At 47.7% G+C, this 25,604-nt stretch overlaps 8 protein-coding genes across 8 annotated transcripts; 5 read left to right on the forward strand and 3 right to left on the reverse strand.

The window, feature by feature from the left end:
- Window positions 1–823: 823 nt before the first annotated feature.
- Window positions 824–2,868, forward strand: N7511_004261 (ferric reductase family protein; the record flags this gene model as incomplete). Its single annotated transcript, XM_057126686.1, has 5 exons — window positions 824–1,427; window positions 1,479–1,540; window positions 1,601–2,192; window positions 2,255–2,416; window positions 2,471–2,868. 5 exons carry the CDS (start codon window positions 824–826, stop codon window positions 2,866–2,868), a joined length of 1,818 nt encoding a protein of 605 aa, XP_056985576.1.
- Window positions 2,869–4,511: 1,643 nt separating this feature from the next.
- On the forward strand, window positions 4,512–7,973 carry N7511_004262 (uncharacterized protein; the record flags this gene model as incomplete). The annotated part of the gene is made up of 5 exons (XM_057126687.1): window positions 4,512–5,297; window positions 5,348–5,451; window positions 5,507–5,841; window positions 5,902–6,556; window positions 6,608–7,973. The coding sequence occupies 5 exons, from the start codon at window positions 4,512–4,514 to the stop codon at window positions 7,971–7,973; spliced, it is 3,246 nt and encodes a 1,081-aa protein (XP_056985577.1).
- Window positions 7,974–8,978: 1,005 nt separating this feature from the next.
- On the reverse strand, window positions 8,979–9,578 carry N7511_004263 (uncharacterized protein; the record flags this gene model as incomplete). Its single annotated transcript, XM_057126688.1, has 3 exons — window positions 8,979–9,163; window positions 9,243–9,387; window positions 9,441–9,578. The coding sequence occupies 3 exons, from the start codon at window positions 9,576–9,578 to the stop codon at window positions 8,979–8,981; spliced, it is 468 nt and encodes a 155-aa protein (XP_056985578.1).
- Window positions 9,579–12,306: 2,728 nt separating this feature from the next.
- N7511_004264 (protein kinase family protein) lies at window positions 12,307–14,807 on the reverse strand. Its single transcript, XM_057126689.1, has 2 exons — window positions 14,620–14,807; window positions 12,307–14,572 (listed from the first exon to the last, which is right to left on the reverse strand). Exons 1-2 carry the CDS (start codon window positions 14,762–14,764, stop codon window positions 12,387–12,389), a joined length of 2,331 nt encoding a protein of 776 aa, XP_056985579.1. The 5' UTR covers window positions 14,765–14,807; the 3' UTR covers window positions 12,307–12,386.
- Window positions 14,808–17,074: 2,267 nt separating this feature from the next.
- Window positions 17,075–17,365, forward strand: N7511_004265 (uncharacterized protein; the record flags this gene model as incomplete). The annotated part of the gene is made up of 1 exon (XM_057126690.1): window positions 17,075–17,365. One exon carries the CDS (start codon window positions 17,075–17,077, stop codon window positions 17,363–17,365), a length of 291 nt encoding a protein of 96 aa, XP_056985580.1.
- A 1,987-nt stretch (window positions 17,366–19,352) lies between these two features.
- N7511_004266 (fungal specific transcription factor domain-containing protein) lies at window positions 19,353–21,218 on the forward strand (the record flags this gene model as incomplete). The annotated part of the gene is made up of 1 exon (XM_057126691.1): window positions 19,353–21,218. One exon carries the CDS (start codon window positions 19,353–19,355, stop codon window positions 21,216–21,218), a length of 1,866 nt encoding a protein of 621 aa, XP_056985581.1.
- A 970-nt stretch (window positions 21,219–22,188) lies between these two features.
- Window positions 22,189–22,715, reverse strand: N7511_004267 (uncharacterized protein; the record flags this gene model as incomplete). The annotated part of the gene is made up of 2 exons (XM_057126692.1): window positions 22,189–22,477; window positions 22,576–22,715. The coding sequence occupies 2 exons, from the start codon at window positions 22,713–22,715 to the stop codon at window positions 22,189–22,191; spliced, it is 429 nt and encodes a 142-aa protein (XP_056985582.1).
- A 789-nt stretch (window positions 22,716–23,504) lies between these two features.
- Window positions 23,505–24,782, forward strand: N7511_004268 (Srpk; the record flags this gene model as incomplete). The annotated part of the gene is made up of 1 exon (XM_057126693.1): window positions 23,505–24,782. One exon carries the CDS (start codon window positions 23,505–23,507, stop codon window positions 24,780–24,782), a length of 1,278 nt encoding a protein of 425 aa, XP_056985583.1.
- Window positions 24,783–25,604: the final 822 nt, after the last annotated feature.

The raw sequence follows: 25,604 nt of genomic DNA on the forward strand, positions 1-25,604 counted from the left end.
CTCCACTTGGTCAAACTTGACCATTGTCTCTAACGTTGCAGTTGCGTCCCAGTGAAACCACAGATTCGGAGCCCACGTTGAGGGCTTCTACGAACTGCCGTTGGGATATCAAACTCTCGCACAATTGCTTCGAAAGACTACTGGAAAAAAACAGCAGCCAGAACAGTTTAAACCATCCAGCCCGATATTCTTATTTTCCTTATTCTCCTTAATACCCCTTGACTGAAAGTGGGAGGAATGCCGGAGGCGGCTGTCAACATTCCGTTTTCGGATTGACGGGCAACGGCGTCTAGACCCTATCCCTTTCTCCAACCCGCAATTGTCACCATTGGCGCCTGAATTACGCAGTGCTTTGACATGTCAGGGCGGTTCTCGAAGATCTAGAATCCCTGGATAGCCGCGCGCATCCCCTTGTACCCGAACAACCTTAATAGGTGCCAATGTCTGCATTTCCCAAATCGGCGTTACACTCGCCCACACGAGTAGTGTGTCCCATGCCTTGTTCGAAACGCGAGGATGCTTTCATTCGTCTGTACAAGAATAGACCTGCTCCTCACAGGGGTCAATGACGGCATGCGTGTACGTCAGGCCTGGGAAATCGAATACAACGCCATGATTTGAACCTTCTTTCTTTCCCACGCGATCCCTACCACATATTCACTATCAGTCCATTAAAAGCCGTGTGCTTTTCCATCCCCCTCTCCTCCTCTGGTGCTGAGTTCTTCAAGGAGTCGCCGGATACTCCACTCTATATAGTGGTTGCGACAGTATCCAAACCCAGCGATCTGCAGCTCAACCTTCACCTGCCTCTTCGAATGGCACAATGGGAGTCCAACTCAAAGGAAATGGCCATGGGGAGCCACCTATGAACCCTACCATCGCGGTCCCTTTATATGTCGTCGGTGGACTCATCGCCATTTTGTTCGTTTGGAAAAGCGCCATTCGCCTTCGACATCGTCAGCGATTAAAAAAGGCCCAAGCAGGAAATGACCAAACACAGCTGTCACGGACGAATGGCTTCAATGCAGCCTTGAAGAAGCACTTCCTATATGCTCCAATCTGGGGTAATCGTCATAGTCGCGAATTCCGCTTCCTCAGACTTCACATGGGTTCGCTTCCACTGCGACTGGAAGTGATCTGCCTTTTGATATACCTCGGCTTGAACATCATCTTCATCATCGTGACAGTTGATTGGTGGATCAGTGACTACTCCTTGAAGATGTTCCAGCTCAAGTACTCGGCCGGCCATCTTGCGGTCATGAACACGCCGGGTCTGGTCCTGAGTGCTGGGCGGAACAACCCACTGATTCAGCTTCTTGGCATCTCTTTTGATGGCTTCAACTATATGCATCGCTGGGTAGGACGTGTGATTGCTGCCAATGCGGTGGTCCACATGAGTGCAGTGCTGGTTAATCAGGCTTATATGCGTGAGTAGTCTGAAGTTACATAATTGAAGTATGCACTGACATCAATTTTAGACGGTACAGAGCATGTTCTTTATGTCATCTGGCAACAACGCCTCTATATTTGTGGCCTGGTGGTATGTATTCTATCAACCATCCGAATAATGGAAAACCTCATCTAACATAAATCCATTCAGGCTATCCTCGGATTTCTCTTCATTGTTGTTCAATCCTTGTCACCGTCCCGACATGCATTCTACGAATTGTTCCTTCACCTGCACATCGCCTTGGCAGTGATGTCTTTCGTTGCTCTCTGGTACCACCTAAAGAATCTCTTGCAACAGCAAGTGCTTCTAGGCACACTGATACTATGGGGTCTTGATCGTGCAGGTCGGCTAGGCATCTTACTCTGGAGAAATATCGGCAGAAAACCCACAACTGCCACTATTGAAGCTTTGCCTGGGTCTGTAGCCCGTGTTGATGTGGCCGTTTCCCGAGCCTGGCGCTTCCGCCCTGGTCAGTACATGTATCTTTACATGCCGTGCTTGGGCTTGTGGACATCACATCCCTTCACGGTTGCATGGACATCTACTAGCTCAGATTCCCTGAAATTCGGCGAGAAGCGCGGTTCAAGTGATTCATTGATGGCTCTCATTGGAGGGTCAGAAACTACTACCATGTCTGTCCTAATCAAGGGACAGGATGGATTTACGAAGAAGCTTATTCAGAAAGCGGAAGACTCCGCCGACGGACGAATCCAAGCTATGGCCTTGGCAGAGGGACCATTTGGTATGAACCCTAATTCTCTGAATCCTCTGAGGGTGAAGAAAATTTCCACTAATACTTACCAGGCGGCGTTCATTCCTTGAACTCATATGGCACTTTGCTTTTGATCGCTGGTGGTATTGGCATCACCCATCCAATGTCATACCTTAATGAGGTCGTCGGCACCTTCGCCGAGCAGAAAACAGCTACACGCAAGGTGCATCTGGTCTGGATCGTTCGCAGTCTAGGTAATTCACCTCTCTTTACTTTTGCCAACAACCATTAACCAAGACCGAATATAGACCACCTCACATGGATTCAAAAATTCATGGAAGACATCCTTGGCCACGAGTCCTTGTCAAGTCCAATGAACCAAAACGGCCACTCATACTTCCAGTTTCCAAAGCTACTGCTCTCCATCAGTCTTCACATTACAGCACACAAGGACACAGTGGAAGAATATATTCCCATGCCATCTACACCATGGACGCAATGCGCCCCTGCAAGCGTGCCAGTCAGCATCCACCATGGCAAGCCATGTATACAAACTGTCTTGGAAAAAGAAAAGGCAGAGCAAATAGGTGCCATGGCGGTGAGCGTCTGCGGTCCTGGTGGCCTGGGCGATAGTGTGCGTGAAGCTGTAAGGAACGTGCAAGGCGAGAAAACGGTTGATCTGTTCGAAGAGGCTTTCTCGTGGTAGAGGCTGGCTTTGCGGTTTGAGCTTTGCGTAATTTTCTCACTCTATACGTATTTCCCTTTGAAAGGCTCTTCAATACTTCAAATAACTTTTTCCCTGTGGGGGTTTGAAACGCGTTCCTGTTCCTCCCTGACTTTATCGTCCATGATTATATGAAAATGACCTAAGATATGCTTCTATGTATATACTGCCTATTCTGGCCATCTTGAATTATCTGTTTCGTGTCTTGGTTGATCATATATACAGTAGTTGACTAGCTGATAATATTACCAACTCTATATGGTGGCATTCAATGCTCCTTTAGATTGCATTCGCGTGCACGGTTCTCGGGGCAATGCAGATCCCTCGGATGGCAGCGTTTGATAATACGAAGCAGTAGCTTTCTATTTCTATCACAAGTCTCAGATATGTCGGTAAGTTTCAGCCCCAATCGACAAATCAAACAGCCTATCAACCCACAAATCTGGACCCAGCACAAAAAGGAGGCCAACGCTCATCTGGCAGACCCTGTTCTTAGCAAATAGGGCCAATGACAACGAGCAAACAACCTCCACACCCGCAATTTGGCCCCCATCCACTAGAGATTCAGCCACCCAAAGACCGCGAGGCTGCACATCAAAATGCCACATCGAGGTAAAATCAGCAGTTATATGGGGCCTGGGGCTTGGCCGAAGTCTTTGGGCCTCTATGCTCAGCCATGCGACTAAAATAAGCACAACCCTGAAACCTTCAATCCTCGGGAATTTTACTTCCTCAATAGGGGGGTTTGATTCTCTCATGGAACGCTGAGAGAGGAGGCCATAGGTTCAAGATGTTCCGTTCAGCAATATTCCTATTGCTCTGCTGGCAGTACTTCATCAACTCGGCCTACTCACTCCGATCGACAGAGTCCGGTCCATGCAATAGCACCTGCGATGGCGCGCGTGGGACATCCACGACGGATCTCGTCTGTGGGGACTCGGATTACAGCAATACAAGTCAAGGGCGGCATATGTACCTATATAGACAGGATAATGTCTGCCGGGTGGGGCATTTCCTATCTGGGCTGCCGCCGCTTTATGAGGGCGCTCAGGCTCAGGATCAGTGAGTAGATGTCAGCACGGGCTCAGACTCAGTGAGCATGCTCTGGTTCGGTCACGTGCATGATGACTAATCGGTGGCGTGCTCAGTGAGTGCTCAGTGACCAGTCCCACATGCTCAGTGCGTGCTCCGGGATCGCTCAGTGAGCGCTCAGTGCGTGCTCAGTGAGTCATCACTGACACCTTAGTAATGCTCAGTGAGCACCCCTGATTTGTTTAACTCAATTTAGACCTTACCTAATAGAGACAGGCCCCAAGGGCCATTTATTCTGTGATGGTTAGTGCGTTGACGATATTTGAACTGCCCTCGTTTTCTGGAGGAACCCTCGCCCCCAAAATCATGCGTCATGTCTATCAGGCGCAAAAAAGACGGCGAAGGCCATCCGAATAGGGATAGTCCCATGAAACTTTCTTATCTTTTTCCAGTACGGCGGGCGACTCGAGCTCCAAGTCTCAGCTATATAAGGACACCATGTCCCCATAAACCAGCTCTCTCATCATCTCATTCAAATTCTTCCATTTCACTTAGCTGCTTCTACAGCTAGCATTTGAGCAAGGTTCATAATAATGGAGCGAATGGACTTCTTCAATAGACGCGATGAGATAATCAAGGAAAGGCGCCGTCTACTACGAGAAAAGAATGGATACGTCCCCGGGGCCCATAGGGAGGAAGACAGCATCCGAAATAAAGACAAGAAGCTCGACAAGACCAAGCAAATACACCAAGAGACGCTGGACCTCTGGCTCGAGTACGTTGACGGACCCGCGAGTTCATGGAGGAAGCTGACTTCTCTCCTAGCTTCACAGCAGACCCAAGCAATAAGTTCAAACATTACAAAACTGTTCCCGGATGCTCCCCTCCGAGCCATGATGTGGTTAAGGAATTCATTCGCTGGTGTGTGGGTTCTGCTACAGGCAGACTCAGCGAAGGCAAACAGCCAACTGTTAGAACTGTCAAAGCGTGGGCGGAACGATTCTTTGGGGGTTTCAAAGAGAGCACCAAAACGGAGGTGCCCAAGGAGGATAGAAAAGAAGTATATGATGTGGGTTTTTTATTTCTCTGTCATCAACAAATCACTAACTCTACTCTTCCATGAAATGCAGTGGATAAAAAATACATTGACAGCAGAGGGCATTGTCGTGAACCAGAAAAAGCAGAAGTACAACTTCAAGAGGGATGACTTTTTGAAAGTTGTCGCCTCAATTTGGCAAGCTGACCATCAAATGTTTATTCCCGGGCTGACCAAGGTCCTCATACTATTTGCTCTTCAATTATACCTTTTCACGGGGGCAAGAATCGGAACTTTTATGCCTTCTGATGAGGATAAACACTACAAAGGCCTTCGATACGAAGTATGTATGAACCATCTCCGAAGTTCATTTTGTTCTAATTTTTGAATCAGGACATCAAGTTGGTTCTATTTCCTTCATCCACCGCTCCATGGGAGGTTGGATGGAGAGTCAACCAGAAATGGCTCAAGAATAATCGTGATGAAAAGTACACAGTGTAAGGACTCAAAAGTATCGGTTCATTTTTTCCAGTTCTATTAACATGTTCTCAGGTTCGGAATCGGTATCCGTGACAGCAACAAACCGCAATTCGCATCTGGCCAACTTCTCCTCGCACTCGCACTTGCACATGGCGCTCTTTTTGGTATAGAGACTGTTTCAGATTTGGAAGAATGTGATCTATCGAATGGAGAGATCCCATTAGAATGGAAGGAAAGTTTCAAGACGAAACCGATTTTCCGGAATGTCACAGCCGACGGGCCTCAAGAAATTCCTCTTACGAACAAAGAGTTTTCCTCCTACCTACACCGGATCTTTGATGCAGCTGGCTACAGTGAACACCCGACAATACACTGTTTGCGAAGGAACCTGGCGAAGGAGGTCGAATGTAAGCAAATATGAAGATCAATACGACTGAGCATGATCCGGTGGTTGACGCCTAATACAGCAAGGTATGGCTCTGCGCCCGTCTCACAAATTCTGGCGCATCGGGATCCAAAAACATTCCCAGAGCACTATCAAGCCCATTGCTCCTCTATAGACACGGTCTCGGCTGTTCTTGATGAGAAAGGTGAAACGAAACACATTGAGTACTTCCAGGGCTACACTCAATTTTGTGTACCTGGTCTTCCTGTTAATTTGCCTGCTCACATCGAGGAAAGCGTTTTGATGCTACCTGAATTGGTGGAACTGAGAAGTCGCATCGAAGATCTCAGAAAGTGTAATAATCAGACGGATCTTCGGGCCGCGAAGCTGCGTTACAGGAACGCATTGGTTCGGCAACGCCGGTTTGAACTCAAAAGGTATCAAACTTCGTGGTTACAGGCGAGGAGGGATCAGAAAATCCTCACCCGTGGCAAAGAGCAGCCGGTCTCAGTGACAAATGATGTTTGTATACGTGCTCAGAGTTTGATCATGCCTGAAATTGCGCGAATCGCAACAGCGATGTCCCATACCACTGAGCTGTGCTTTGAAGAGAAAATCATGTTCGTCAAAGACTTACAGACTCAATGCTCCCGCGATTTTGATGTGGTCTACCTTCCCAATGAAAGTCCAATTGATAGTGCCTGCCCCGCAAAAGCCTGCCAGGTCACCATTACAAGGTAAGTGGATCTTTGGCCGTGATTATGCAGCCCTTTAACAGATTCAATCAGCTTAAAAAAAAGTGAACGGAGCACTCACATTCATGCATGCGTTCGAAGCGAGAAGGCATCTAGTTTCCAAGTCTCGGAGTCACAAATGCGCTTTTGTTACGAATGTATGGAGTGGTGCTTGTTAAGTGAATGGCGAGATCACTGCAATGCTCATCTCCAGTCATGGGAAACTCAACACTGTGAAGTTATTATATATCGTCACACGGTGATCCGCCCTGGCTACTGTCCCTTGTGCTTGTGGAATGCGGATCTTCCTGCGGAAGAACGATTGGATTATTGGCTGAAAAGTGGTAACCTGAGGCAACACATCGAAGAACAGCATATGTGTGGGCTCCAGTGGCCTACAATGAAGCCAGTATGCGGTTGTACCCAAGATTTCGACAATGAGCGTGACCTTCGACATCATTTGCACGACATCCACGGGCTGAACAAAGCTATTTGGTCTAGTCCAAAGCCTCCGAGAAAGAGGAAGCGTGCTTGCGAGCTGGAGCCGCAAGCACAAAGATATTCGACAGAGCCAAAGGAGGAGCGACCCAAGAGATTCCGGTTTTACCCCCATCCGCCTTCATGCCGCGAACAGCAGTCAGACCATATATTTTTGCCCGTTCCTACGTTGCTTTCATACATTGAGGAACATCCCGAACGATATTACGGTTCGGAACTCAGTGACACTCCTAGTGAAAGCAGTAGAAGTAGCTCAGCTGCATCCTGCTTTTCCGCAGCAGATTCTTCACTCAGCCCTCCGCCAACAACTCCCGGTCTTGATGTCATTGATCCTCGGATCCTCAAGCCTATTGGATCTTACATGGGAGATGGATGCCAGCCTTACAACAAAGCAACTGTTCAACTGGATTCACCCGATCTCTCTATGGACGAGCTGGAGACAAAGAACGAACCCTACACTTGCCCAAGGCTGTCTCAACGATCTAGCAAAGATTGTGCCGGCGACAAAGCAAATGAAAGGCCAAGCAAGGCTTTGCGAACAGATTCTCTCATCTCCCCCAGTGATCAAAGGCCGAAGCTTACGCGCGAGGAGCACCGTCATACGCAGGCAGAATCCGACGACAAAACCCGTTCTGGTGATCAAGCTTGTGTCCCGCTCACCCGAGCCAAGTCAAGATCACAGCCACTGCTCAATAATCTGGGTGATTTGAGTACTCGCAAGCTCCGTCACAAGCTTGATACAAGAGAAAAACGAAAGCTGCTAGAGCTCAAGGGGCAAAACCTGACCTTGAGGCAGATTGGGCTCCACTTCGTAGACATAGACACAGCCTTTCTGCGACAGGCCTGGAAGGATTTAGAACTTCCTCAGCGATGCACCAGATCAGGATCTAATCGGACGGCCCGTCGGAAATGTGCTCGCTAAGTCGTTTACGTAAGTCGAGCACTGCGCTGTGTGTCACTTATAGTCTGCTTGTACATAACTTGATCTCCATCAATAAGAGAGACTCATCTCTTCAACAAAACTCTGTCTTTTACGGTCACAATGTCACTACCCAAGACTCCAGTGAGGTAATTGTCGCTAGCGAAAATCAAAAACTGAAAGATCTTTGTTACATCCTCCAGAGCCAGCATTTCTGAGAAAACTTGCTCTCAGAAAGTAAGCGTCATTTGTGCTAGACTTGAAGCTGAAGATGTTCGCTGCGTAAAATCGATATGATAGTGGAACGTGTTCTGGCGAAACCCGATTACAGCTGGCGTGTCACAAATCAAAACACCGTTACATTACTGGTACATCATTGCACCGCCACACCTGACATAGGTTCGGCAGGAAGTATTTTATCCAATGTAAGGTAACGTAACCGTTATGTTTTCGCTTGTATGATACAAAATAATCCTAGGCGTGATCTACTTACTGCCATCGAGCATTTCACGCTCTTGATATTCTTCCGAGTCCACGAAAATAATCGAATTATCGTCGGTATCATTACCTAGCCATATTGATAGAATCAGAAGAGCTAGAGGAAAATTTATTGTCCAGGATCTGACAAAAGTATATCGGTCAGTGCCAGCCTGTCCCGAATATTCTTTGATACATTGAGATCAGGGTAATTACAGGTGCCCAACGGTAGGTGCTTAGAATATTTCCTAGTGGGGATGCAAGGGTGGGCTCCTGGGAGCAAAGAATGACCCATTTTGCCTGTGTGACGGTTTATGCATGGTTGAGCTCTACAACTACGCCATCTGGCCAAACAGGCACAATATTTGGTCAGCGACCAAACACCCTAGCTACTATATATGCTCGATCTCCGACAGCCTGTTCATGAGCTCCTGGAAGCACCCTTGGTTTGTTCCTAGGAATGTAATTTACTGCGACGAACCCTGAGCACCGCAAAGGATAATATATGGTCCTGCATTGTAAAGGATGTGTTCATAGTCTGCTTTTGACCCACACTAAACTAGCACTTCCCAAAGTCATCGCAGCACCTCCCAATTGTGCAGCTCCATTGAGGATCACGAGGCCACTTCCTCCTGCACCAGCGCTCTGTCCTATGGCCATCGCGCTCCCCGCTGCAATATTTCCGATCAAACCATGAGCGGCTGCTGCTGCTGAACCTAGACATGAATGGTTATTCGAGCTTCGGAGGGTGGGAAACAAGAACTCATATGTTAATTCCTGCGTATTTACACACACCTGCGTGAATTCCGCTTGTTGTGAATCCCATACTCGATAAAACTGGGGCCGTTGCAAGGCCGGGAGCAGCGACAACTACAGCACCGCTAGCGCCCACGACCATATATGCGGCTAGAACAGGGTTCTGAATGATCCATCCTGCTGCCTATTATACTTTAGCATAGAGAACTCTCTAAAGGTAAGAAACTGTATATCAACCTGAGCAGTCACGTTAACAGATTGCTCGAGGGCGGGCTTTCCGTAAGCAACGGCGAGCTTTCCGCCCTCCAGCCCTGCTTGGAGAAATCTAGTGCCTCCGGATATGACGTCCCCATGTAATTGGTTGAGAAAGAGCATAGCCAGGTGGGTGCAACTATTCTTTTCCAGTGATTTAATTCTGCGATTCACGTTATAATATTGCAAGAAAACACTGAGTGCATAAGAGGAAATAGGAATAATGGAAGAAGTGAAAACTGAGGGTGATTCAAGGGGGCCTGCCTCCTTCGGCCTGATATCCGCCAACCACAGGTCTCTATATTTCAACTGAGTATTAGTTGATACGAGAGTCATTACTTAAAATTTGTGAGCACTTGTTCCCATAAATAGATAGTCTAGCCTCAGATTGGAGTGGTCAACAGTTCCGTTGCGCACTGTTACAATCACTCCAGCTTAATCACATTCCTGGCTTTTCGGAATTTGAACTGATCGGCAGAGGAAAGCGACATTCAACCGCCCACAAGGAGGGATGGAGGCAGTAAATTACATGCCCAGCGCATGTACTATGTATAAAATATGGAAGATACAGACGGGCTCGAAATTAATTTTTCATCCCTACATTCTTTGCTTCTTTCCTGGACTCTTATTGTAAACACGTGAGTCCTCTTTTTGGGTAATTAATTACAGGATCTAGAACTGTGTCTAAGAAATAAATGACAGCATTACACTGAGTCCTGATCAGGCCAGTATTTCCAGATGGATCACTTGATAGCGGGGTGTTCTGGATACCTCCTAGTGAGATCTAATCATCGCAATGGGGATGTTACGATGGCAGTCTGGTATAGCAGACAGGTCGATATGGGGATAAAAGATAGCAGGAACAAAACCTAACAAATGTCTGATAGTGGATGGATGGCAAACGAGTCCTGATCAAGTACAATCCGACGCTATATCAATGAGTATGATGAACGGGGGGATAATTGTGCATATCCCTAAAGTGACCCTCAACAAGCTACTATATAGGGAGTGATCAAAAGACTGTGATCAGTTTTACCGCCCCGCTCATAAACATACCTCCAGAATTCCTCCATCTTCAGGGTTGAAGTAAACGCTGCATCATCTCCGTCTCGGAAATGCCAAGAATTTGTGTGCCACTGTATGTTGTGCTAGAATTGGGCTGAAATCATACTATGTAACCGATTTCACTGGCGTCTGTGCTCGAAGTTTTTCAATTCTGACTGAACGGCGTAGCGGCTTACATGTAGGACTCTTCATGCCAGCCTCTTTCTTAGACGGTGGAAGTTCGTGAAAATTGGTAATATAATCTTTGACCTGAATTAGCTTTCCCAGGCTCAATATTTTTCTGAAGCACCTACTCTGAAGCAAGGAAGGGGCCATTTTCTTAAGCACTTCGCGTTCGACCCAAAGGCCAATTTGCAGATCAAACTCATTATTCCCATCCGCACTCGGATTCACATCCGAGACCCGCCAGACTTCTAATATCTGATTGTTGTTTGTATTCCAGGTGACTTCGAGTCCGTATGTGGACCATTCATCTAGCATGCTATCAACTTCAATAGGGCGAGGCAGGCTCGATCCATTGAATACCCATGGCAAATGCTTTCTGATTTCGGTCTCGTTCGCTGTTGCAACTCCTTCAACAAAATACATCATTGTAGTTCCGACGTTCTTATAGCACCGGATACAAGATATCATCCTCAGGGGAGCCACAATATGCTGTTTTTCATTAATTGCCTTGTTCAAAAAAAAAATACCGTGCATATGAACAAAATTTCTTACCATGGTGACAGAAGATTGAATTAGTACCTTATCATCCGGACATTTGAATTATGAAAAAGAAGATCTGCAGGTATGCTCCTTATATAGGTCGAAATCGAAGTCTCTTAAGATTTGGTAAACCGATGTAAAAAAACTGGCATCCTGGGAGCGATACTATTTCCTAGAAATTATGGTGTACAAGGATATTAATATTGCAGGGCAGCCAATAGGCAGACGCTCAACCGCAACCCATGTCATCGCAGACGCTATGTATCTATTTCCCCTAGGCGACAGAAACAAAGTGCCCACGCCCATTTTCTAAATGGGTCTTCGCTACAAACGACCAAGCTCCTAGAAACTGCAAACTGCATTACAGATAGGTATCTTTGTACCTTCATTTAGTAGTGGTTCAAGGTAGACTAACTAAAAAAAGGCATAGCGTCATGCAAAATAGAGTTCGAGAATGAATTGGCTGCACATCGTGTGTATTCCTCCCAGGGCATGTGTATGACCTGGTGATCCTGGGAGCGCTGTATGCGACCTTCTCTACAAGACTTGCTGGTGCTACAGTATACATCGGACGGTACTGTACCTTCAAAGATGAGCTATAAGTACTGGGTGAATTTACATAGGATTGAGATTATCAGAACGAGCCGGCTTTCCCTTTACTTTCGCCGAATCCTCAATCTCATTCTGCACTTCTTTCCAACCTTGAGACATTTAAATGTTTCTCCAAGATCTCGATTCAGCAGGTGAAAGACACGAGTCGCAATGCAAATCCATTGAGCCTTGCCAGGAACTCTTTCGAGAGTGAGACATCCATAATAGGTACAGTATAAATATGCTGGTACAGTAAGGTCAAAGTCCTTCACTAGAAGTATGTCGACCTCTGGATCGGCCATACAGTTCAGCCATTCACCTCGCATCTAGTACAACTATCTTTTGCAGCTTCAAGCAACACACCATTGGGTCTCCGCGACGGAAATTCTGCAACCTTCTCGTTTATGGAGTAATCCTCTACGGGCGGTCACCGGTCTTCCGCAATCCACTTTTTAGTTCTAAAATCGAATGAAAGCGTACAAATTTCACACAAGATACATGCTTGCATTATATGGTGATGCCACCATGGCTCTGCGATGGACTTCATCAGAAACTGACTGTTCTCAACCCTCAATCCTGTCGGGCGCCCCGCAGGATCTCTTTCATCTGATCATACAACCTTGTATCTGCCTTCGCCCACCTTCTTCCATTGGGGAAAACTGCCTTCCGAAGAGTGTTGACGCATGGAATTAGTGGCCGGTAGAAGTCCGTAAAGTACTCGTTCGCGGACCTCACGAAATCTGCATCATCGGATATCTCGCCCTTCTTCATACCAGCTAGTTCTTCTGTATCCACAAAATTCCACTTGTCAAACCTTCCAACAACTCTTCCTTTACCCGGGCCCTCGTAGTGGATGCAAATCCAAAAGATCACCCAGAAGAACGATTCAAGATCATGCATAAAAGAATGCTTCTCGCCTAGAAGCGAGCCAATTGCCATAAAGGCTCTCGTGCCGGTCTTCCCCGTTGCTCCCGAGACACCGTCTCGCTGCTCTCTGATGGCTAGATCAAGATCAATCAAGAACGCCGACCAGGAAGGGTTCTCTTTGTCCTCGTTGATCATGAGATTGTTAATGGAGATATCTCGGTGAAGGATTCCTGCCTCGTGCAAAGACTGATGCCCTGTAATGCAACCCTCTAACGCGGCAAGCAAGGCCGGGCGTGTGCTTGCCTTGTAAATAGGTTTGCCATAGTCGCGCAGGATGACACGCCGATGAACTCTATTTGGCAGTGGCTTACTAGATGCTTTAATAGGAGATGCCGAGCAGGACCGCTTATTAGGCGGCAGAGAGGCGCCTGTATGACTAGAAGAGCGCTTCACACCGGACCTACCGCTGCTCCGGCCCTTTCGCGTAGCATCAGCCACAGTTGGGCCAGTCGAGAGCACCAACTGTTCTGGTCGATAGTTGCTCGCGGTCCTGATGTCCAAGCCGCCTCGAACGTTGTCCAGGACATCATCGGCCTTATCACGGATGCAAACCGTCTCGTGGTGATAATAGCGTGCAACGTTGACCACGCCTTTTTCGGTAGCTTCTTGGAGAAGATCACCTTCTTCGTCGCGCTCCGTGTATTGCCAAGAGTCTTTGACAACGAGCGGAACTCTAGGATCCGCTTCGTGATGCGCTTTCCAGCATGTTGTTGACCGACCTGCAATGCAAGGTGCCCGCTTCATCAATTTATCGAGAACGAGACGCTCAGTCTGATCGTTCTGATTTATCTCGATGAATCGCTGGCCGTCTTTTGTAATGATCGTGGGGTCAAATCCAAATTCCTCCTCGCTCATCCATAGGAAACCGAGAATAGTTTTAACAAACTGATGACCATCTTTGTTGATATCAAAGCGTTCGGATGCGACTCCTCCGAGACGGTCAAACGCCCAGGTCCTCATGAAGGATCCGCATATAGTAAAGCCCAGGACAAATCGACGGGTATCTTGTGACGCAAGAACTTCCCTGGCGTACCTTCCCAAGTCAAGCCATGCCTTGGAAGCGGTGTCAGCCGCCGGATTCTTCTTAAGCTCTCCAGGCACGAGAATTTGTGACCATTGACATCGGGTATCTTTCCCAGCGTGAGTGTCACTCACAAAGCCGATGTCTAGCTTGCGCTCTGCCGTGGAACCCTGCACGGGCTTGTTGGGTTGTGATAGTGGCCTTCGGAGGTGCGTCGACCCAGAATTGTGGTCCGCTGAGAATGTTGCCAACTTTTCGCTCAGATCTGCAAACCAAATCAACACGTGCTCCTGATCTGCGTCTTTTGGCCATCCTTTCCACCCATCGGCGAAAAGCGCATCGCTACCTTCGGTGCATTTTTTAAAAACGGCATTGGATGCTGTTTGAAGGCCACTGACACCTCCAAAAAACGTTGAGTAGAAATGCGGGAGTCCTACATACAGAGGCCCAAGCTCTGACTTGAGGACCCTATCAACATCTTGGCGGTATTCAGAGGAGTTTGCGAAACTACTTGTCTTTTGAAATGAAGGGGTTTGTTGGAGGGAGGACGCAATCGCTCGAGGGGGTGGCGTAGATTCCGCTGCGGCAACGTCCACCAAATTCCAAATCCGTTCGTCTGTTGATGTAACTACAAGAGATGATTTGAGGAGAGGCTTGATTCTTTCATGGTCGAAGTCATCAGAGGCGACTGCGGATATAAGCCGAAGTAGGTCACTTCGAACAATTCCTCCCGAATTGGACGGCAGAAGACGAGCGGCGGGAAGGATCTGAAGGGCTGTCAGGAGGCTGGAAGCGAGATCCTGCATATCTGTTATCAAGTTAGCGAAACGAAAGGTGAATGATTGAGTGCCTCACCCTCCCGCTTGAGCCGATCGATGGCCTCATCTGGTGAGCGCAAGTCTGCACCTTCACAGATCACGGCGAACGTAGCACGGAAGGCGTTAAGGCCATCCCCGATAGGATTTTCGATGATTAACCTTGACCTTATTTGATCTGACATTGCACAGTCCACTTTCCGCCACCATATTGGACTTGACTATGGGGGGTGTTGCGTAAAATAAAGGAGGGAAGGAACGGGACGCGCTGGCGAAAACGCGACGTCACGTGACTAACATGACTAAGACCACACACTGAACGTTCGATATCGTTGTTGATTGGATGACTAAAAAACTTATATAGGAGATCATTGAGCTTTTGAACGTTTTCGATACGTCATAGAGGGCTTTGGGTCTTTTTGTGTTCGATCCACCGAGATGACACGAACCAGTACCCTATTTCTGCTAGACTCCATTCGCGTCCGGGATCAACGCGGCCCGGAGAATTAATTATGTTCAATAGATCTTCTATTTCAGATACGCAACTTCTAAATTAATTATATGATCTCACTCCTCCGCCATATACTTTTGATGAGCTTCGTATTTTTCTAATCCACAACCACAGCGTTAAGATCTTGGATTTCCTTGAATACGCGAAAATGTACGGAGAAACCTATGCCATTGTTCATGTTGAACTCGGCAGCCTGTCATACGGTTCTCTCGGGCGCCCCGAGGTAGATCTACTTCTCCAGCTTTGGCAAGGCCTCATATCGACATTTGTACTTTTTGGTGCCTCGCAAGAACTTCATTTACTCCCCTATGAAGAATCAGATGGAGGCCCACCTTGCTACTGTTCAACACCGTTTCCGTAGACGAGCCGTGAAGATGTGGACGGACATACATACCCTGCCAGAAACCAACCCTCTCCGCAGGAGTACAGCTCAGATCAAGAGATTCAGAAGGTACTACCGTTCGCCGTTGTATCAAGTAGCAGACGCGCTGAAGAACATTGAGATGGAAACACTGGAAACCATCATAAAGAAGCCCCCAACATGGGCTCCGTGCCAAATAGACTTCAGTGTCAAAATAATTGACCAGCCGGTGGATTTCCGTGGTGGGGCATCCGCCTTCACCAACGACTGTTTCTGCTGGCAAGTCGGCTGGAGCGACGAATAGAGCTTGGCTAAAATTAGGTTCGAGTGCTTCCTACTCTGAACTAGGGCTACAGCTGTCATCTTGTGGCCTCTATCCTGCCATCATTTGAACTCTTCGTTATCGAGAATATAGCGGTATGAGTTTTCGAGCAGCCCTTCGTTTGTTTTTCATGATCCGTTATTCATCATCAGGAGGACCGGTCGTACACAGATCCCGTTTACAGATCCCGAAGGCATGCTTGGTTCAGCGGTTCCGGTCATATTCAGGCTGTAGGGTATTTAGTCACGTTCTATTGAGGTTATATCTTCCACTTATTAACTGTGATATTCTCGACGTTGCCGTATACAACTCCTGGCTGGAATATAAAGTTTGCACCTTCGTAGGAAGTGGTGTTTGCCATAACTGTAACCTTGCGGTTTTGAACGGGCGGTAAGCCCACGCTTGAAAAGCAGGATTGGAAACTTGGCTGCACATCGTGTGTATTCCTCCTAGGACGAATTGCATGCATTTTGGCGCATGTGTATGTGCATCGAACCTGGGAGCGCTGTATGCTACTGTACCTTCTCTACAAGACTGGCTGTTGTAAGGACTATTCCATCGGACACATCGGACACCAGTTCCAAAGATGAGCTATAGGAATAAACAGGCAAATAATGGCAGGGAATGTAGTGTATATTCGACGAATTGAACAAACAATCTGCCCAATCAGGGATTGAAGTAAACAGTTTTCTACTCCAAAGGATCTTAAAGATGACCCTTTTTGCCATAATATCAGGCTGGCCCAGTGGAATGGGTATGTGGAAAATAAATGTTGAGCTGAAACCAATTGACCAAATTGTCTGCCCGCCGAATCTACCCTCCACTCTGCCATGCAAATTGTTACTTTTCCGCTTTCCAGCCATATTGAATGTTCCTCTTGACCAAATTAACCAGTTTATAGCATGTATGTTTTTGTTAGATCCTAATAGAACTTTGAGGCCGGTCATTCAGTTCACCGTTTATTAACTGCAAGAGGATCCACTGTGCGAAGCGATACCAAAATACCAAGCTTTTGTTTTTCTTCTGCAAACGTCTCGCTTGAGCCACAGTTGCGCCCGACAATGGGCATGTTTAAAGAAACTGATTGGGCCTCGGCGCAACCCAAAAATGTAGATAAAAATAAGCATGCGGCCCATTTGTGAATGACAGATATTCTATTTTCACTTCGTTTTTAACATAATACAATCTTTGCCGGCTAGAACTTCAAATAATTCCCTATTACGACCACTGTTGAGCTACAATCAACGTACAGTATGATCCTCGCCCCCTCATCTATCTTCAAACCCCACTGACATCGCTAGATGGCTGATACCAAGCCCAAAGGTCTGCGGATCCAGAGCAGCATTCTCCGCGAATGTACAATTGAGAAAGCCTGGCTGGAAAGCTGTACACTGCAGAACTGTGTTGTTCTGAATGTGCAAAGTGCCCATTCTACCAGATTGAGGAACTCGCTCAACCTTGATATCGACTTTGCCAAGCGCAATGAGGCCAGGGAAAGTGTAGTGTTGGAATGGAACCCAGAATATACGAAAGCCACAACCGAGAAGGTTAATACCAACAACAACCACGTCGGAGGCCAATCTGCAGAATGAGATCAGCTAAGAAAAGGGGTCTTGGCTTGCAGACTGGAAGAAGGGCAAGTGGAGCAGTCGCAATCTCGAGACGACTTTGAATGAATATGTCCCAGAAAGATTGTATACATTAGCGATCGTTATTGCACAAAGACGGCTTCTTCTAAAGCCTAGTCACATGCCTCACTGGATCTTGATATATGTAGGAAGTATGTTGTTTATTTCGCACTGGTGCAGTGAAAGCCCTTGTGATTTATAGAATTCTCACGACGTACATGAGCAAAGAAGCAAAGATAACAGCTCTGAGGTTCTTACCGACCTTCTGAATCGATTGTCCTCTCTTGGCATTGTTTTCTGACGCCGTTTACCCGCCCAAGGCTCCAATTTGGTCATGGCCAGCAGGAAATCCAAGAGTGCAATGGGATTCAGCTGCATACATACCATATGAGCCCCTACTGCTGGCTAGATTCAAGGGGTAAGAAGCATTGTCAATTCCAAAGGCAAACTCTCAGGCTGTTGTATACTTGTGAAAAATGTCTTTCTGTTTCTGGAGGAGAGTGGACATGAAAGATTTGCCTTGGATACACGGACCCCCCGTGCTGACTAGTAGAAAGAGGGAGTCACGAAAAATCAACGGAAACATAGACGCTGAGCAGCAGTGGGAAGTTGGAGATCGCATGGTCTGTGCTTTTGGCTGCAGCAACCCCTGGTTGTTGTAGCCAATCAAAAAGGTAAGCTTGCATGAGTTGCTCCTCTTCGCTCCTCTTTGCTCCTTTTTATTCCTTCTTTATTCCTCTTTATTCAACAATTTGGCTAGCCTGGAATCAGCAACGCCGGCGCTACGTATCGCTAAAGATACTGACTGCGAGGGCATCGCTAGATAGTCACGAGGGGGAAGTCCTGCATTAGCTGATGAAGAGTGAACATACTCATACTGGAAAGCGATTCATTCCGCAGCTACTGGACCAATTCTCGTTTCATGGTCCAAGCGGACATCATCGGTGCTTGGTCGGAGAGACTGCTGGTGGTAGTATTGCCCAGTCCAAGGAGGCACAAATTTCATGTTTCCACTGGACGCTGCCTGAAGTTAAGCAAGTGTGGTGATGGTGCCGACTGGCTGGGGCCGATAATTATTTATGTCCGGGACTGAATCCTTCAAAGCCACATTCAATTATTCTTACTGACTCTCTTAGACGGAAAAACATGTTGGGAATTGGAAGCAATTACTATACTTGTGGGAGTGTTCTTGTGGCATAAGTCTCCGCAGTATAGCCGACAGGCCGATTGGTTGGAAGCGGCCAGTCAGCTCACATGCCGGCCGGTGCTGGCACACCAAAGTTGCGTGGATATTCCTCGAACAGCTGGGATAATATGAGGGTGCCATTTGGTATTGGTAGGTCAGCTACTAAGAAGCCCCTCGACACCTTGCTTGTGTTTTCTGCCCTCAATAATCAATTAGACCTAAGCAAATGTTCTTCCGCCGCGTCCCCTTATAGTCCACAGCGCATTTTCTATTCTCCAATTCCAAATAGTAAGATCGATCGCCTCTATTCTGAAGAGGCGAGGCGGAAGAGGGGGCGAGGCGGAAGACGGAGGTTATGCGGAAGAGAAGGCTATGCGGAAGAAGAAGCTATGCGGAAGAGGAGCCAAGCGGAAGAGAAGGCCATGTGGGACAGGGGGCCATGCGGCAATGTGGAGCCATTTTCAGTCCGGAGCCTTATAAAAGCTTCCTCCCATCCATGTCTCGTCTCTTTTTGTTCCCAGTGCCCCTGAGGTTTTTTTTTTCGGCATCAACCGCTAATTGCATCCATTCATCATGCCCAAAAACAAACGGGCATCATGCGACCGTTGTCGTGAACAGAAAAGGCAGTGTGACCTTTCCTCTCGTATGACAAGGCGAGAAGAATGCTGCTCAAGGTGTGCAGAGCAGGGAAGTCAATGCCGTTTTGAAAGGTCGGAAGTTATCCTCCCACGCAAGCGCCAATGTTTGAAGCTAGAAATCCCGTGCATGGGCTCCAGCTCGCATCAAGTACGAGATTCCTCTATCGTCACTTCGCCGAGCTCATTGCGCCCTCTGGATATGGACCACGAGGCCACGAGCGCAGATCACCGTGGAAGTATTGGTCCTCCCATCATGCATCAGGAGGCTCCTTTCTCATCGCCAAAAATTCCATCCACAACGATGTCGTTGGATGAAGCACGTGAATACAGTCCGCAGCGATCGAGAAGCCTTCTTGCACTTAGCTCTCAAGGCACTTCATTCCTCCATCGTGTCTTTTCTGGCAAGTCTGAGCCACATCCGTCGGAGCATACACCACCCGTTAGCATCGACACGGAAAGGCCAATGCTTAAGCTGCCAATCTCTGAAGGAAGTTTCAGCCCGATGCCGAAGCTCCCTTTACTCCATTTCAGATCTGCTGCTTTCAGCTCAGCGAGCAGTGTTGTTTATCAATCAATATTAGGTCGCAAGGGTTGCTTCGCTAACAAATTCTTTACGGATCTGTTCATGGTGCCTGGATTCAACCTCAAGGACTTCTTAGACTCGCTGCACGCTTACTTTGATTTTCCGGGCCTCTGTCACCCATTCATACCCGAGGAACCATTTTGGCAAGACTTCAAAGCAGTTCGATGTAGTCCGGCCCTTATCCTAGCTATTGCATGCCGGGGCCTACCTTTCACAGCGGCAACAGACAAGTGGGAAAAACAGCAACTCCTTGCCATCTCGTGTGTGAAAGAGCTTATGAGGGCTAGAACCAGTGGGGCCGCCACTGAAACAATGCGCCTGGATGACCTCGAAGCGATGGCCCTCATCATCGATTTCAAATACGACGGCAGACATGCTGGTTTCAAACGATGCTGGAAAGCGTTCATGACCCTTGATGCTCTTGTGCTGATGACCCTGCAATCTCGCAATCGACTAATGAACTCCGATCCTTCTGCAACACTGGCGCATGTCGACGAGCGCTTCGAACTTCTGTATTGGCATGTGTATAGTCTGGATTCTTTCAAGTGCCTTGATTGCAAGAGCATATCTCTCATCCCCAATGACGCCTTGGACCTGGCAAAGGATCCGGGATACCTGGCTGAAGGCTACCTTGATGCGATTTTGAGCTTGGCAATCCTTGCGCGGCGAATCAACCAGGAGTTGTGCAATGCCACAGCCAGAGGCAAGGGTATAGAGTATAGGGATGCTGAAATGCTCTACGAGCAGCTTGCCCACTGGCGCACCAGCATTTTGCCGGCGGACTTGCAGCGACCAGTTGACAGACGGGCTGAGTCACCAGCGGAGTACCGCGCCGTCAGGGAATCTACTCCCATACCGTCTAGCAGGCTGGTTCCTGTTCGCCGTGCAATTTTGTGGGCTCTTGAACTCAATTGCTACTTGCAAATCGACGACTGTGTCGCCCAATATGGCTTTAAGGACAGAGCCTCAATTCGCGCCCAGGCGATGGCTCACCTTGTGGGGTACCAGAGTCACAGGGCGGCGCTCGAAGCAGTCGATTTGGCCAATGTGATCAGACGCTGTCGTCCGGGGAACCAGGAAGCCAAAGACGCCGAAGACAGGCCGTTGGTCGATATTGCGCCGTCCGTACTACGGGATATCTGCGCTAGTGCATGTGGTTGGGTTTGTTTGCATGACGAAGACCCCTCAAAGCTACAAGTTTCGCATACGTCAGCAAATGTCAAACTCGAAATCCCTGCTCAAGCTTCGGGGGACGAGACCAAGAGGAGAAGGGCAGATCTCGCCGAAATGGGAAAGACGCTTCGGGATACCGTGGCCGCAGCTTCATCCCATGGAGATACGGAGAAGTTGGTTAAGCGCCTGGACAGTCAACTAGCAATTTTTCAGGAAGGACAATCTATGATGAGCTGATGCTTGTAGCTCAATAAAATGGTTACGCTTTGGTGCATTAACTGTTACCGTAAAACCGGAAGTCATAGAAGAATGAAGCAGGGGCCAGGTACTTGTTGCAACTCTTGGTTTCGTAAAATGATCGTTGGATTGTAAGGTTGATTTTTAGTGATGCTTTCATGTATCGCTGATATTATGAGGCTCCAGTTGGAAAGGAAGGAAAGTTTCATAAAGAGGGGGCAAAATGCAGACCAAACCTCCCAATAAAATTCGGTGGTCCAGTAGAAGCAGGTTGGAAACTTGGCTGCGCATTGTACGTATTCCTCTGGGACGAAATGAATGCGTTCTGCGGCATGTGTATGTGCATCGAACATCGTGATCCTAGGAGCGCTGTATGCTACTGTACCTTCTCTACAAGACTGGCTGTTGTTAGGACTATTCCATCGGACCGGTAAATCCAATTGGCCCGATGATACACAAAGGTCGTCTAAAAATATATGTGAGGTAGCTGGTTCATGCAGCTCCAAAGAAGCCTCAAGCGAAGTTGCCTTGGTGGTCAGAATCTAGATGATCTAGTTCCCATGCCCTGGGCGCTAACTAAAATTCGAAAATAGCGGGAGCAAATTCGGGTATTCAAGCAAACAAAGACAATCTCAATACGCTTGGTAACTAAGGATTGTCAACAGAAAATCCCTTACGTGCCTTCAGCTTCAGCTTACCAACTTGGGAATCATCTGGCACTTCAGCCTCCACGCCGTAGACATTTTTGCGACTCTAGTATATAGACAAAGAGCTTAAGATCATTAGAAAAAGTCTATGCATGCATGAGTGCAAGTATTCGGCCTTACATATTGAATGTAAAAGTTTACGATACCTCTAATTTCCAGCACAACCAATTCTTGGCAATATTTGGTATCTCAGATTGGTATCAATAGCCTGAAGCAATCACCGCTCTAATAAACCAATGCACTTCGAACAAATGACTCGGACTCTAGTTGCTTGGAATATGGCCATAGCCGATCTCTGGTACAGCCTCAAGCTCGTTCTCCGATGGCCATACCGTCTTTTTGCCTTGTTGCCTTTTGGCCGAGTCCGCCTTCTCTCCAGCATGCGTTGCGCGCACAAACCCGATGTCGTCTTTCCCGATAACATAGCCATGACTAGCGACATGAGTCCCGCGCAGGAGTTGATTCTCGTCTTTGTAGCAAAGAGTCACGTGTGGACCCAGAGGATCTTTCTGGTGTATACCATTGATACTGGTTGTATCATGAATCTCGGATCTGCAAAATTATCAGGCATCAGCTAGCATCCAGTAGGGACTTGGGAAAACAAAAAAGGCATGTAAGCATCGCTCCTCGAATCCAGTTTTTGTACACACCTAATAAGAACCGCCTTTGGGTAGAGCTTTCTGTCTCTTGCTGTCTGATATGCCAAAGCCACAAGTTGGCGCAGTCGGTCTTGGTCTTTCGGGACCATACCCTTATAAAAATAATATTTCACCATGTTGATCGTAGACATGTTTGCTCGGATGGTACGCTGAATGGCTGCGTGAGGCAACACTTTGAACCTTTGAAGTAAGAGGGAATAATCGTAAGATGAAGCTGTGTTGTATTTCATCCTAGGCTGTGTCCGCTTTTATAACCTCCTGAAGGTAAACCCACAGTCTGACTCGTGCGCCAATACGATCGATGGCAATCGCCAAGGCCTTACATGGGCAATACAATGCCTAGGGCGCGTATATTCTGTCGAATGATGACTGATATTTCAGGAACGACCAGATAGGTAAGTATAGGCGGATATCCGTCTCCTAGAGACCATGCCGCATACATATAATGTGAACATGGTTCCAAATCCTGGCAGGTATTGACGATAAGGCGTGTGTCTCTGCGTACGATGTTGCAGAAGGGACGGGTAATTCTATTGAATGCTGGCATGTCAGCCAATAGATAAACGCTTTGTCTCGGTTCGGACTTTCTCATATCCCGCTCCACCCAATCATCGACCACAACCTTGTCGAAACTAGTTAGCGCATGCCGCCTTACATTTCATCATAACCATTCATCTCGCGCTTGACAACGTAACTCAAAAGAATTGTGAGATATTTTTTATCTCTTTTATCGAACTTCTCTTGGCTGAAATTTTCCACATGTTACTGCGATGAGTACATTGTTTTCATTGGCCATTCGGTTATTGCGCCCGCATCATTTATGTTCCCAAGTCAATCCTCCTGTCCTTCACAAGGTGTATATGCCACTGCTTCATCACAAGCAACCCCGCTGCGCGTTGACTCTCACCGCGTTCAACTCAATGGAGACCAATGATGATTTCAACACCCGTCTCCTCTACGAGCCTCTTGAGGGAGTCGAAAGACTTGAGAACTATCGACCAGGGGGCTATCACCCCATACAAATCGGTGATCACTTTCAGGGTCGATATCGCGTTGTTCATAAACTGGGGCACGGGTCTTATTCAACTGCGTGGCTAGCCCGTGATGAACGATCCAATAAATACGTTGCAGTGAAAGTTTGCACAGCAAACGCGAACCCAAAAGAAGTGGACATTATATCCACTCTCACTAGTCCTCATTGTCCTTCAGTCAACGATCCGGGAAAGATGATGGTACCTCCGATTCTAGACAGGTTCACTATTCACGGCCCAAATGGCATTCATGCTTGCTACGTTACAGCGCCGGCGAGGGCTAGCCTGTCCGGAGTGAAAGATGGTTCGTGGATCCGCTTATTCCAGCTTGACGCAGCCCGGTCAATGGCTGCACAACTCGTCCTGGCTGTGAATTATGTGCATGCCCATGGAATTGTCCATGGAGATCTTCACCTCGGCAACATTCTTCTCAAAGTTCCGCCCAATTTTGACCAGCTCTCACCCAGACAATTATATGAGAAATATGGAGTACCGGAGCTAGATCCAGTTGTTCGTCTAGATGGCAATTTGCTTCCCCCTGGTGTCCCATCTCACGGCATTGCCCCCATATGGCTGGGGGAAGCAAGTGAGGAAATCACAGTTTCGGAAACCAGTATCTTTCTGACAGACTTTGGTGAAGCTTTTTCCCGCTCGAAAGAACCGAAATACGAATCTCGCACCCCCCTTGTCATCCGCCCTCCCGAGGCTCGCTTTGAACCAAATAAGCCCCTGTCTTTGTCGTCGGATATCTGGACTCTCGCCTGTACCATATGGTCTATTATCGCTCAACGGCCGTTGTTTGAAGGATTTCTCGCGACCGAGGACGACATGACCTGTGAGCATGTCGACGCTCTTGGTGTTTTGCCATCTGAATGGTGGAGCAGGTGGGAGGCGCGACGACTGAAATTTACCGAGGATGGTAAGCCATTGAACCGTAACCCTTTCCGATCCTGGGACGATCGGTTTGAGGATAGCGTGCAACAGCCCAGGCGAGATAGTGGCATACCGTCGTTTGATGCAAGGGAGAAGGAGGCTTTCTTCGACATGCTACGGCCGATGCTCTCATTCAGACCCGAGAATCGGCCCACCACAAAGCAGATTCTCGAGTCAGAATGGATGGTAAAATGGGCTCTGCCTGAATATGGCAAGATCCAACATAATGTATGAGTTTTTTTAGGGCGGAACTGTATGTATCATTTTCATCCGCTCTCGAGGGAGTTTTCTGTGGTCGCTTGCACCTGAAAGACATGTGACGGTAAAACATTAGTGTATAGATGGTGCGTATTCCATTGGCAACCCGTAAAAGCTCGACGATTGCGTCCGCTCGTTCTGAATCCAACGGAAATTCCGAGAGAGTCCAGTAAAGCTTGTTCAAACTCACATTTCGAAGTTGGTCCAATCCATGTCTAGTAGCGAAGTCATACAAACGAGCATGCACCAGCAGTGTCTTGGGATGCTTGCACAGGTGGTTTCCATCTCCACAATGTGGCAAAAATATCGAATTGTCGTTGTGCACCTGGATATCTTCATGACTCGCAAAATAATTTTCTTTCAAGGGAAGTAGATCGTGTAGCGCAATATTGATTTCATCTTCGCATGCAGCATGACTCGAACTATCGGCTGCTGGAATAAGGACAGAGTAGTCCCCGCTGTGAAGGTACTGAAGGATATGGCCAAAGATATCCTCAACATCGTCGTCAACCACATAAATTATTTCGGACGAACTTTTGTAACGGCACCGGAGGCTTTGGATTATCCCGCTGGGCGCAGCGAATTTCTTCCCGTTGGGGCCAACCTCCAAGTATGCGAGGGGGGAGATAAAGTGACTGGGTGTTTTTTAGATAGCGCCTCCAGAGGAAAGGAAAGCGTACTTACTCTGGCCGTACTTGAATCATAACGAGATGCTTCGTCCGCGTTATCAACTAAGCTCGGGGCAGCACTATATGCAGGAGCATCGGAAGAAGGGAGCAGCATGAGTTTAAATAATTG

The sequence above is a fragment of the Penicillium nucicola genome, assembly GCF_028828085.1.
Source record: "Penicillium nucicola strain IBT 29836 chromosome Unknown utg000003l, whole genome shotgun sequence".
Lineage (NCBI taxonomy): Eukaryota > Fungi > Ascomycota > Eurotiomycetes > Eurotiales > Aspergillaceae > Penicillium > Penicillium nucicola.

Coding starts and splice junctions, on each gene's coding strand:
- N7511_004264 (XM_057126689.1), bottom strand. CDS start 14,764: ATGTCAGATCAAATAAGGTCAAGGTTAATCATCGAAAATCCTATCGGG. Junction 14,573..14,619: donor CGATCGGCTCAAGCGGGAGG/GTGAGGCACTCA, acceptor ACTTGATAACAG/ATATGCAGGATCTCGCTTCC.